This window comes from Eurytemora carolleeae, unplaced genomic scaffold (assembly GCF_000591075.1).
Source record: "Eurytemora carolleeae unplaced genomic scaffold, Eaff_2.0 scaffold2127, whole genome shotgun sequence".
NCBI classification, from domain to species: domain Eukaryota; kingdom Metazoa; phylum Arthropoda; class Copepoda; order Calanoida; family Temoridae; genus Eurytemora; species Eurytemora carolleeae.
Genome location: NW_019398014.1, coordinates 15,723 through 28,156, shown reverse-complemented (window position 1 = coordinate 28,156; position 12,434 = coordinate 15,723). Strand labels below are relative to the sequence as shown.

The 12,434-nt window shown below is 33.3% G+C and overlaps 1 protein-coding gene across 1 annotated transcript; it reads left to right on the top strand.

Moving 5' to 3' along the window:
• Nucleotides 1–264: 264 nt before the first annotated feature.
• On the top strand, nt 265–6,954 carry LOC111716610 (kelch-like protein 7). Its single transcript, XM_023492081.1, has 9 exons — nt 265–310; nt 2,444–2,482; nt 2,654–2,717; nt 3,320–3,384; nt 4,997–5,061; nt 5,173–5,239; nt 5,483–5,546; nt 5,762–5,822; nt 6,621–6,954. Exons 3-9 carry the CDS (start codon nt 2,695–2,697, stop codon nt 6,723–6,725), a joined length of 450 nt encoding a protein of 149 aa, XP_023347849.1. The 5' UTR covers nt 265–310; nt 2,444–2,482; nt 2,654–2,694; the 3' UTR covers nt 6,726–6,954.
• The last annotated feature ends 5,480 nt before the right edge of the window (nt 6,955–12,434 follow it).

The following is a 12,434-nucleotide window of genomic DNA, read 5'->3' as shown; positions in this document are numbered from 1 at the left end:
AGGGCTCCGTTTCACTAGATATCTCCAGCACACATTTTCATGGGCTACCTCGGTTATTGTTCATGATAAACTTTACACTACAGGTTAAACTATTTAAGTTTAGTTATTCTCATATGCTACCTCGGTTATTGTTCATGATAAACTTTACACTACAGGTTAAACTATTTAAGTTTAGTTATTTTCATATATGCTACCTCGGTTATTGTTCATGATAAACTTTACACTACAGGTTAAACTATTTAAGTTTAGTTATTNGTTATTTTCATATATGCTACCTCGGTTATTGTTCATGATAAACTTTACACTACAGGTTAAACTATTTAAGTTTAGTTATTTTCATATATGCTACCTCGGTTATTGTCAATGATAAACCCTTCACTATAAGTCAAACTATTTAAGTTCAGTTATTTTCATATATGCTACCTTGGTTATTGTTCATGATAAACTTTACACTAAAGGCTAAACTATTTAAGTTCAGTTATTTTCATATATGCTACCTTGGTTATTGTTCATGATAAACTTTACACTATAGGTTAAACTATTTCAGTTAAGTTATTTTATTCAACATTCAACATTCAAAGAGTAGTTATGCATGGCGAGAGATTTGAGCCAGCCTGCCTTATTACTTGACATACATTTAATAACTATTTATAACACTGTTATTTTGGTTTGCAGTTTTAAGAAAGTTTTTGAACAGAAATTTTTTAGATTATATTTTGTCCCTCCTTAAAGCTTGGGACAAAGTTAAAAATTTTTAACTTTCAATAATTTATTTTAATTAAATTTTACAATATTTTTAAATTTTAATATGATATCAGATGGAAACATTTTGAGACTTCTATATTTCTTGTTTTTAATCCTTTCTTCTTGATTTCTTGTCCATCCTTCAATCACACTATGGCTAATTTTGAAAATAAAAATGAATGAATTTTTGGATGTTTTCTGCAGCTAGCCAAATTGCAGAGGTAGAACTTTTTTTTGAAGCCCTGTATCTATATTCTATATATTGAGAGAGCAAGGTTACTCTTCCCCTTGTTTATATTTAAATTTTGCTTCAGTCATGATACAGTGTCAAGTCAGCTATTGCATTCCCAGCTTTTCTTGGAGCGGGAGAGGGGTGAGGGGGGCATTTTCCACATTTTCCAGTTTTTTTTATCTAGAGTAGGACATAGAGGGGGGGATGGGACGTCTACCATCCTGTGCATTCCCCTTCTAATTTTTCCTGTACAAAGTTTTCTTCTTCTTTCTTGTTTATCTTGCTTTAAGCACCCATCTCTACTGTCAAGAGATTTCCCTTCCACTTTTTTCTGTTCAATTTATTTTTTCTTCTTGCTTCTTGTTTCTTGTTTTTACATAAGGCCTTTCCAAATAGTTCTTTTAACGTCGAGTTGTGGAGCAGGTAGGAGAGAGATAAGGAGGTTTGTAGGAAGAAGGGTATAGGGGATTTCTCCCTGTGTTCCTTCATTTTATACTGTTTCCCAGTTAGGGGAATTAAGGAATTTACCCATAACTGCACCCCATATGCAAAATGGGGAGTTGTGATCCCTGAAAGCTCTCTTGAGAGGTATCTTCCATGGTAGTCCAGTCCTCACATCTGGTCGAGTAAAAAACCGGTATCGTTGTGCATGGCTTGTATTCCCACGAGGGGTTAAACTCCTCTTTCAGTGAACCAAGCTGAAGATGAAGTTTTGTTTTAATCTATGTACAATTCTTGCTTCCCCTGTAGGATACTAGATGCGTAACTAAACACAGCGCTTCCCCAGCTGCAATTCTGGGTTTGCATAGTAGGTCCGTTCTGCTAGAGAGAAAGCAGGCAACTGACAAAGTTAAAAATAAAAAGGCTTGAATCTTCTTGATAAAGAAAGAAATTTAAGTCCAAAAACTTTATACCACCTCGTGCCAAAATAATAGTGTTATAGGTAATTTTATGAAACATTTGTGTACTTGTCTTATTTCAATGGCTATTTCTATAGATCAAATAAGCTTTGAAACAAAGCAGAAGTCTAAATATAAAGTTGGTTTCAATTTAATTATCATTTCAATTGAAAAAAAAATATATTGGAAATATCCTAAATATTTTGGAGAAATTCCGGAATTCAATCAAAAATTTAATGCATACATGCTCTAATGCACAGCTAATTTAACTTTATAGCACGATGATTACTTTATAGCAGGTTCATTATGAAATTCATGATGTAGTGAGGAAGAATGATTAAGTACACAATAATTTCATAAAGGTTTAATTATGAAATCCAAAATTTTCTGAATTTGCAGTTAAAAGTTAACCTCTCCCCCCCCCCCTTCTCCCTCCTCTAGTAACACTGCAACAATTGAAATTGATGATGCTTTACAGTCAACATTAAGCTTTTTTATTGATCCGAAAATAATAAACTTATTAAATAGCTTACTCAAAGAACAGTACAACTATAACCAAATGATTTAGGTCTCTCGGCTGAAAATACAGTATATCTTCAAGAAAATAGTAAGTTAATTTATCTATGGCTACCAGGGGTATGTAGTTTAAAGAAAATCTCCCTTCTCTAATTCTTCACGATTTAAGGGGATACATAAGAATCTAACATCAACAGGCATGTCCCCCCCCCCCTAATTTCAGTGATAAAAGACATTAACTGCGAAGAAAATGTTTTTTTAGGGACTGTAACAGTTCCCATAGGTTCAGCTGTTTCAAATTCAATGATGTTTCATTGTACAGTCAGGTATCATATCATCTAAGGACTAAAGTCCTTTTAAAAAACAATTTAAACATTTTTCAGCAGGAAAATTTTTAATTTTCTAAACTTACTTTATTGTCTGGCTTGCTGATTTATTTTCTTGATTTGAAATTTATTAATGTAGTCAAGTCAATGCAAAATATTTAATAATTCAAGTGGAATGTTTTCTTATTTGATTAATTTAATTCACAAGAAAGATGTCAAAAAACCATTATCTCTATTTCATAACTCAGTCCTTGACAGACAATATTGATCTTCCATTCACATAGTTGATCATCCATTCACACAGTTGATTGTCCATCCTCACAGTTGATCGCCCATTCACGCAGTTGATCGTCCATCCTCACAGTTGATTGTCCATTCACACAGTTGATCGTCCATTCACACAATTTGATCAACCATTCACACAGTTGATCGTCCATTCACACGGTTGCATAACCATTCAAACAGTTGATCGTCAATTCACACGGTTGATCTGCCATTTACACAGTTGATTGTCCAAAATTTGAGACGTCTGCTCTTAAAGGGAATTTTAGATAATACACGTCTACAGGTATCTGGATAGATTTTAAATAATACATCTACAGGTATCTGGATAGATTTTTTATGGTTATTGATGGTCAAACAACTCGAGTTTATGATACTGTGAAAGGTAAAGTACAATTTCCAAAATGACTAAAGTAGTTCAATCTTTAGCAGGAATTGCGACTAACAAACTGAAAATTTTTAACTTTTCTGAAAACCAGAAACAGATAAAAAATTTGCAGAAACAAATCAAGAAAAAGGAAACCAACCAACAGACTGAAAATTTATAACTTTTTTTCAAACCAGAAACGAACCTAAAATATGCGTAAACGGAACGAAAAGAAAAGAAACTAAACAACAAACTAAAAATTAATAAGGTATTTCTGATAAAATTTTTAAAATAAGAATGAAACGGACCAAAAGTCACTTTTTGGTCAGTTTCCGTGTTGAGGCGTTTTCATAGCACCCTTTAGCACCCTTCCTTTTACTAACTGAATATTCTGTAAAGTTTAAAAAACTGTTGTTAATTGAACACTAAGCCCAGCCAAAAAGCCAAGTTTTAGGATGAAATTATTTTCAGATTTGAATCTTTGCAATCAGAGCTGAAAACTTTAGAATGAGATATCCTTAATCCTGATTGCCTAATCCATGAGTATCCAATGTACACACTTTTTATTTTATTCTTAATCCTAATTTTTGGATATCCCTACTGTATGAAAGTTACGTTAGATAAAAATTGTATTAATAACCGATTGAATTGAAGTCAACTGTTCACAAGTCTGCTTTTAGAGAATTTGAGCAAATGTAAATTTAATCATGTTAATCATTTTAGGACTATCATCATTTTAAAAGAGTCTTAACAAATAACAAACATTAATCCAAATCTTACATACATTTAATCGATGTTTAGTTCAATTAATATGACACAATTGACACCAGAAAAAAACCGGGTTTTCAAAAGTTAAAGAGTACATCTTAACATACTACACTGATTGGTTGAATTATATACTTATTTCCAAGGAAAATTGAATACAAGGAGGGGGCAATAGGGTTTCCGTACACTTTGCTGTGACGTATTTGGGCTGCTGGAGAACTAGTTTTTGCGTAACAACAATAATAAAGGCAGCCGATCTAATGTAAACAAACATGAGTTAGTATACGGTGAATCTTCATCTAACGCCAGAGATGCACCAATGTCTGTTTATCATTTGTGTTATTGTTTACAATCTTTATTATTGTTGTTACGCAAAAACTAGTTCTCCAGCAGCCCAAAAACGTCACAGCAAAGTGTACGGAAACCATATTGCTCCATGTATTCAATTCTCCTTGCTTATTTCTTGGATATCAAATGCGTATTAAAGTAATCTCGGGTTTAAAACCAGGAGTTTAAGCATTAATCTTGATATCCATCATTCTAAAGTTTTTCAGCACAGGTTTTCGAAGTTAGATATTAAAATTTAAAGTATTATCTGTTCAGAGCTAAACAATTTAGAATGAAATATCCTTAATCCTGATTGCTTAATCTGAGTATCCAATGTACACACATTTCTTTCTTGGATATAGAATGTTTATTAAAGTAATCTTGGGTTTGGAAAACCGGGAGTTTAAGCAATAATCTTGATATCCATCATTCTAAGGCTTTTCAGCACAGGCAAAGTTATTTGTCACTGTGCTGTGATGTGTAAGGGTCCAGGTTCAAGGTTATATGACAGTAAATAAATTACTTGTGTCGTGTTTAGGCTCAAATGAATTTCTACCTCCTCTTCTAAAACCTGTTCGTAGTTTTGGTTGTGGCACTTTCTTGGTAAGATTGATCCTTCTCTGCCAGCGAAGTCCCGAATAATCAGAAACATTAACAAAATTGTTAAAAAAATACTATGGAATCATTTAAAATGTTTTTCATATTTTGTTTAAGGATGCAATCACTGGAGAAGAATTGATTTTGGTGACTGGAGGACGAGGTGGTTCTGGTAATATTGCAGGTTAACAAATTGTGTTTTACTATTCTATCATATATACATGGTTTGCCTTTCTGAATGGCCTAAAATTGGACATTTTTCCTATTCAATACTAAGGTCAGAATTTCTTTTTCTTAAATACAATACCCAAGAATTTAAGCTTTTTAAAAGAACATTGCTTGATCAGCTCAGACCATGTAAGAAAGGAATCAAATATCTTTACAGGGATTAACATTTGAAATAACCCCATGTTGTTTTCTTAATTAGATTGTCAAGTATTTACACCTTCACTTGGAGTTTGGACGACAATATCTCCTTTGAATGCTCCTAGGTATCTTTTGGTCTAAACATAGTCCTTACAATAAATGGATAATGAAGAATATATAATAGTTTAAGTGTCACCAATGTTTGAAATCATTAACAATATAATTAATAGTTCTGAAGTTAAAAGAAGAATCTTTATTGGTCGCCCAAATATTCAAAAATAAATGATCACAAGATGGCGTTAATTAATCCGGAGAAAGCACACATTTTTTACTTTTACAGAGCAGAACACAGTGTTGTTACTACAGTTGATGGAGTCTTTGCTGTTGGAGGGGGTGGTTTGGTAAAACATGAATTCATTTAATTTCAAATATTTTGAAATACATGCGTATTAGGTATTAGGAATTTTCCCAAAGGCGACAATTTCACACGTGGTAACTTCCGAAATGTTCAATTTAACAAACAGCAACTTCCCAAAGGTTAGGTAAAGTCTGCAATTTAAAAGCTTCAGCTTGGGTCGTAATTCATTAAACACAGCTTTAAGACCCAATCTAAGACCCAACTCTGGTAACAGCTTGTGTCATGTGATTGACAGATTCAAGATCTTAGGCTCAATTTGAGGAGTTAGGCCCAATAAAAATAAAAACCGAGCTTGGTTGGTTTTAGTGGAGTATAAGGCTCAAGTTGAGTCTTGTTCTTATCAAAACCTGGAATAGACCAATTCTAACCATGAAAATCCACAAAATACTATATTAAACCGGCTTTAGGAACACAAATCTGTGGAAAATTAGATGCAGGCCGCAGGCTGCAATTTTGACCGAGCGCTGCGGCTAGGATGGGCTGCAAGAAAAGACTAAAGGGCCAAGCGATGCACTAGGGAAGACTTGTGAAGTTTCCACATGGGAAATTGAACATTAGGGAAATATCCACTTTGTATACAAATACAATATAGTAGTAGTACATATCTTACAGGGAAAGTTTCTCTTCGCGGTTTGGTGTAACCTAAACAATAAACATGCATGGCCATAATTTATGTGATTTTATTTCTCCCCCCTCAAAATATCTCCCCCAAACAGATATTTAAGATTACATGTTTGCCAAATTAAGTCCAACATAGATAGAGTCAAAAGTATATATTTAGGTAGAGCAGCTGAACCCAACTACGCTAACATGGCAGAGTGTTTCTCCAGACTTCTGGGCTGGAAAAGAAGTTGCAGCTGCAGCTGTTCCAGATGATGCTGTTTAAGAACTCTTAAGGAGTTGTGTAATGGAATTATGAGATAGCTAAACATTTTACTTTCAAGCCAATTTTCTTTACTACTGTATTTTAAGGATTGTTGCACTGCATAAAAATTGAATTTCAAGAAATTGCAACTTCAGTTGATTTATGTAATGCCACAAAATATCTTTTGTAAATAATAAGAAAATAATGTGTGACAAAAACAATCTCAAGAACTGACGAGGGTAAACCCAGACCGAAATATATTTTCAATAAATGTGGAACCAACATCTACTTTTTTAACTCTTCAGAGGTTTGGTTCATCACTATCACAGAATTTTAAAAGATTTATAAATGATTATTTAATGCAATTGTAATATAAAATATTATTGGTTTTGGAACTGTTGATAAATGTTTATAATAAATCAGCTGTTTGCACAGAATTTAAGAAATATATATATACTGAGTTCACTGTTCTTGATGATCATTCAAAGATGTAAATGTAATAAGTGTAATGGTGAAGGGTAAGAATGTTCGAAGAAAGTTTTTGAATTTTGAAAAAAATATTTATCATATACAAAAGTTTTTTTCCCAAGAATATTTTTTGTGCTCCAAATTGAGAATTTTACTCAGAAAAACTGTTATTTTTTCTCACGAGCAATTTCTATTTCTAATCATACTCATGATACAAATTTAACATCCAATATTCCTCTGTTTATATGTGATAAGTGAATTAACGTGGAATGAAAGGCCAAAAACAGAAAATTATAGGGCAAAAACATTAAATGTTTGCCATGTTTTTATTTCTTTTCACTTTAAAAAGCTTATTTGATGACTACATAGAGAGCACTAGACACAGTTAAATAAAATGGTAAACCAATATCTAAAATCATTTTACATTATCCAGTTAGAAAGAAACAAATTCTAAATCTGAGGAAGCTGTAAGAATAATTTTGTAAAGTACTCCGCAACTTCATTTCTATCTTTTCTCAAAGATTTCTTGAAATAGAACTTCATGATATTCCTGATTTCCTTCACTTGTGAACTTCATGCAGTACATAAATCTCCTGACCCGGTATCATGAAACCTAAACAAGTTTAAGATTATCTTTAAGATTATATTTATCTTAAAATCAAAATATCCATTGTAAACAGAATGTATTCTTGGGGGTCGGGGGGGTGGAAGGTTTGGTGACAATTTTGTTGTAAATTTTGAAAAGACAGCAGTCGTTAGGTGTTTGGAAATGAGAAAACATTTCAAGAATATATGGTGGCCGTGGGCAGTTCATCAGCCCCCTCCCCCCCTGAACACCCCATCTATACGCCCTTGCTATGAAAAAATATATTTTTTTGAAGTTATTTTACATTCTATAAAACATAATATGCGAATTGGTTGATCTAGCTTTCAATCCTTCTTTCAAAAAATATTTCCACAAATGACATGAGCGGGGGAGGGATAGTCTAGCTCTGTTGCAGAAATGTTGGTTTCTTAAAAAACTTAAAAAATGTAAATTAATTAAATTAAAATTCATATTTACCTTGGTATAAGCTCTTAATGTAAACCAATCAAAAGGATATAGGCTCGAAATGGGCGGCAGAAATGGAGCTAAGGAAATGCAACTTGAGGAAGCGGAAGAAGGAGAATATAGGTCGGAACCGGGTATATATTTCCTAGGAAAAGCTTCTCAAGGAATGACAAATCCAAAGGCGGTAGGCTGAATAATTATTCTAATTCCCACACAACACATAGATGATAACTTCTTGTTGAAAATATATTTCAGTAACGAGGTTTCCTACAAAAATACAAATTGTTATTGACGTACATGTATATAAATAATGATTGTTAATAAAGATTGACCAGTTGGGTGTAACTATAATAAATGAGTTTTGTTGTAAATCGAACAATTGGTTAAAGAAATATGTACCATTGAGAATTGAACAAAGGCTTAAAGGTACTTTTGTGAATCGGCAAATAAAAGGTTTAAAAGGTACTGTTGTGAATTAAACTTAAGGAACTTACGATCTAGAATTGTATAGCATGGGAATAGTCGTTTGAATTGTAGTCTAAAGCAATTTTTATCTTCTGAAATAAATATTCATTTGGTTAAAAGAAATTTCACTGTTTGTTTGTAAATGATTCACTGGAATTATGTTTAAATCTTATTTTTTGAACTTTAAGTTTTATTAGCTTCATGAGGCTTTTGTTTAATTTTACGCAGAGACCTTGAAAATGTTTGGTTTGGAAAGTGAACGGAGGGTCTAGCGGAGGTATAATTTGTCAGAGACGACTTTACAACAGAGTAGATTATGGGGTATGGTTCACACTTATGTTTCAGAGGAGTATTGATGTGCCCAGCGGATAACTTTTCAAGTTTACTGATGATCGTATAACTCAATTTGCAGTATTATACAACAAATCTTTCATGCTATGGTATAGAAAAACTGTCTACTGTTAACCTGCTGTTTACATACCCCAGATCAGTGTACACTGAATATACACAAATGCCGCAACTCTGTCTTTATTGCAAAGACGACGGATTACATCCCATGGATTTCGAAAAATAATTAGATTAAAGTAGGGTTTTCAATTGGAATTCCGTTGCGCGGAACGCATCCGCAATGGTTACTTCCGCTTGCGCAATTGCGCTATAATTGTGAAAAAGGAAGCAATTTAAGATTCGCGGAATTGCGTGCATCGGAATTGCTTTCATATCTAAAAATCAATCATTTTAAATTTTCTGGACTCGAATGAAATTAAATATCTCTGTTGATTTAAATATAATTGAGGCCCGAGTGTCACTTGTTTCAACAGTTTTCAAATTTTAAAGTTTCTTGTGGTTAAGCTAACTTTTTTTGGTTAAAATTGTAAGGTTCATTTAATCAAAATTAGATATTTTGCTACAGTGAGAACCAGTAAACTATTGTACAGAAAGACAACATCACAATGTATTTGATGTTATAGTTACAAGTCAAACAAAATTGGTTAGTAACTTATGCAGTTACATATGTCTGCCTGAGTCTAAACTGTCGTCTTCATATGCCAGAGTTTTCTGGGTTACCATGCTGCAAACGAATATTATAAAATAAAAGATTAAGTTTAAATTCAATTTTCTTAGCATTTGAGACTGAAATGTTAGTGAAGTTCTGTTTATTGTATGCCACATACCAAAGTTTAAATTGAATATTTTGTTAAGTTTTTGAAAGGAATTGCGCAATAATTAATAGCATTTATTGCGTGCCATAAGGTTTAAATTGAATTTTATCAAAAACTTGAAACACAAACGCAAGAAAGTTGGACGGAATTGAGTGCTTTAGAATAAATAATATTATTATTATGATATATAGTATCCATATATATCGAGGCTATTATAATCTGATGTGAAATATGTTGGTTAAATTAAGGACCATAAATTCCTTTAAAGTTTAATCACAATCATTATAAGGCATTATCTTGAAGGACATTTGTCCAAAAGTATGCAGTCGGTAAAATTTTCTCACAGATATTTCGAATACTTTCATTGAATCCATGTAGTTCCTTTAATTTAATCTCATATAGTCAACTTTGTTATCTAGAGAGACGTCCGAACATAACAATTAGGAACCCTTCGACCGATTTGCCTCAAATCTTGATTGTGAAACTCGGAAGAACCACGAAAATGTTTTTAGCTTGGTTTTGATATTCTTCGTTTAGTGGAAAACTTTAAAAGAGAAAAAATAGCTAAAATCGTAATTTACGACCAAGCGATAAATAAACAACGGGTGTAACTATGAGTACCCTGGGCATCGCGGGGTTCACATACTAGTCTTATATAATTATGTAATATAAGCTTTAGGTTTTAAGATATTAAAAGATGCGTCTAGTAAACATTTTTTAATTTGAGTTTTTGATACAAACTTTATTTTTCAATTCCTATATTTTTGCAACCAAATGGTTTAAACCTTTGACATTTCAAACTTAGATTATTTGATCTATCAGAATATATATGATATATGATATATGATATAGATTATTTGATCTATCAGAATATATATGATATATGATATATGATATATAATATTTGATCTATCAGAATATATATGGTATATGATATATGATATATAATATTTGATCTATAAAGTGGCAGCAAGGTAAGCTTAGGCCCTCTGAGGCGCTGCAGGCTACAGCAGGGGCCGAGTGCCGCAGCTAGGATGGGTTAGGGGCCGAGCGCCGCGGCTAGAACAGGCTAAGGGTCTGAGCGCTGCGGCTGAGACAGACTTAGGAAGTTGTCTCTTGGGAAATTGCACATTTGGGAAATTGCCCTTTGGGAAAATACTATTGGGAAGTTGACACTTTGGAAAAATCCTTTGGGAAAGAACCCAAACATCATTAATCAGAGTTTGTGGCAAAGAACCAACTCCTTATAGGAAATTTGACAAAAAAAACTTTCCAGATCTAAAGATTTGGATCTAAAGATAAATGAAGAAGTATTTGAACAAACAATCTCCGACATGTGGCAAATAATCTAAAATTGGAAAGCATAAAAAATCTGACATTTTTAAAGCTCCAACGGCCGATCAAGCTCTATTTTAAAATTAGCATTTTTAAAATCTGCAATGGTGTGCCCAGTGAGGACCGCCATGAGCTATGCAAAATGACCTCCGAAGCCTTCTAAGACCTTTGAAACCGTGTCTCTTGCTACTTCCAAGCCTCCTGCATTCTGTCTCCATGCCCCCATTTTGTTCTACAATAAAAGATATCTGGCAAAATACGGAGGCTTGGAGACGTAGCAAGAGGCATGGAGACGGTTTTATAGGCCTAGGAGATAGTTTTGCATATCAGGCGGCTCCCGAGGTCATTTTGCGGGGCTCATGGCAGCTCTACGTTCCGTCCCTCGCCCAGTGCCAGCCCGGTCTAATCGGTTAGAAACAAATGGTAAGTGGATTTCCACTGGACAGAAATAAATTACTCTGCATTAGTGAATATGTGTTGAAAATATTGTAGTTTCATTTTACCAGTTCGATGAAACATTACAAATCAGGAGTAACAATGATTTTCTCCTTCCTCATCATCTTCATTATAAGGAGAGTATCATTAGCTCAATTTTACCTCATCCCTTTATCTTTTCAATCAATTGCAATGTTGCACCTATAAATCTTGGATATTTCAAACTATGGATTCTGTTAGATCAAATTTGTAATATTAAAGGTTCTCACCATCAAATTGCAAAGATATAGGGATTAGAAAATTCGAGTTTCTGGCAATAACTCAGTTCCTATTTGCAAAATTTTTAAGCTTTGGAAATAACTTTTGATATGATTGGAAATAATTTGTTGCCTGTTTTGATATCTGTTAATAACTAACTTTTATTCTATCCACATTCCACACACACAACTCTAAAAGTTGCATGATCTAAGCCAGAACAATATGCACTGTATATTCACTCAGTCCTACTGTCCAGTCTGGACTTCCCATTATAACGCTTTATGCAACAAATGTATCCTGGCTAGATCATAGTGCATACCTTTCTACTAAAGGAATTGAGTCTAGGCCACCAACTCTTCTTTTAAAACCCCTATATTGGACCCCAATGTCGTAAATCTTTAATATTTCAAACTTATATTATTGATCCAACAGAATTCATCGACATTTGAATCCAAAGAAATAGGGGTTAGAAAATCAGAGTTGGTGGCCAAGACTCAAATCCTTTGTCTTACGAATGTTGGGTCAATAGGAAAATGAATATGTGTATCATGCAAT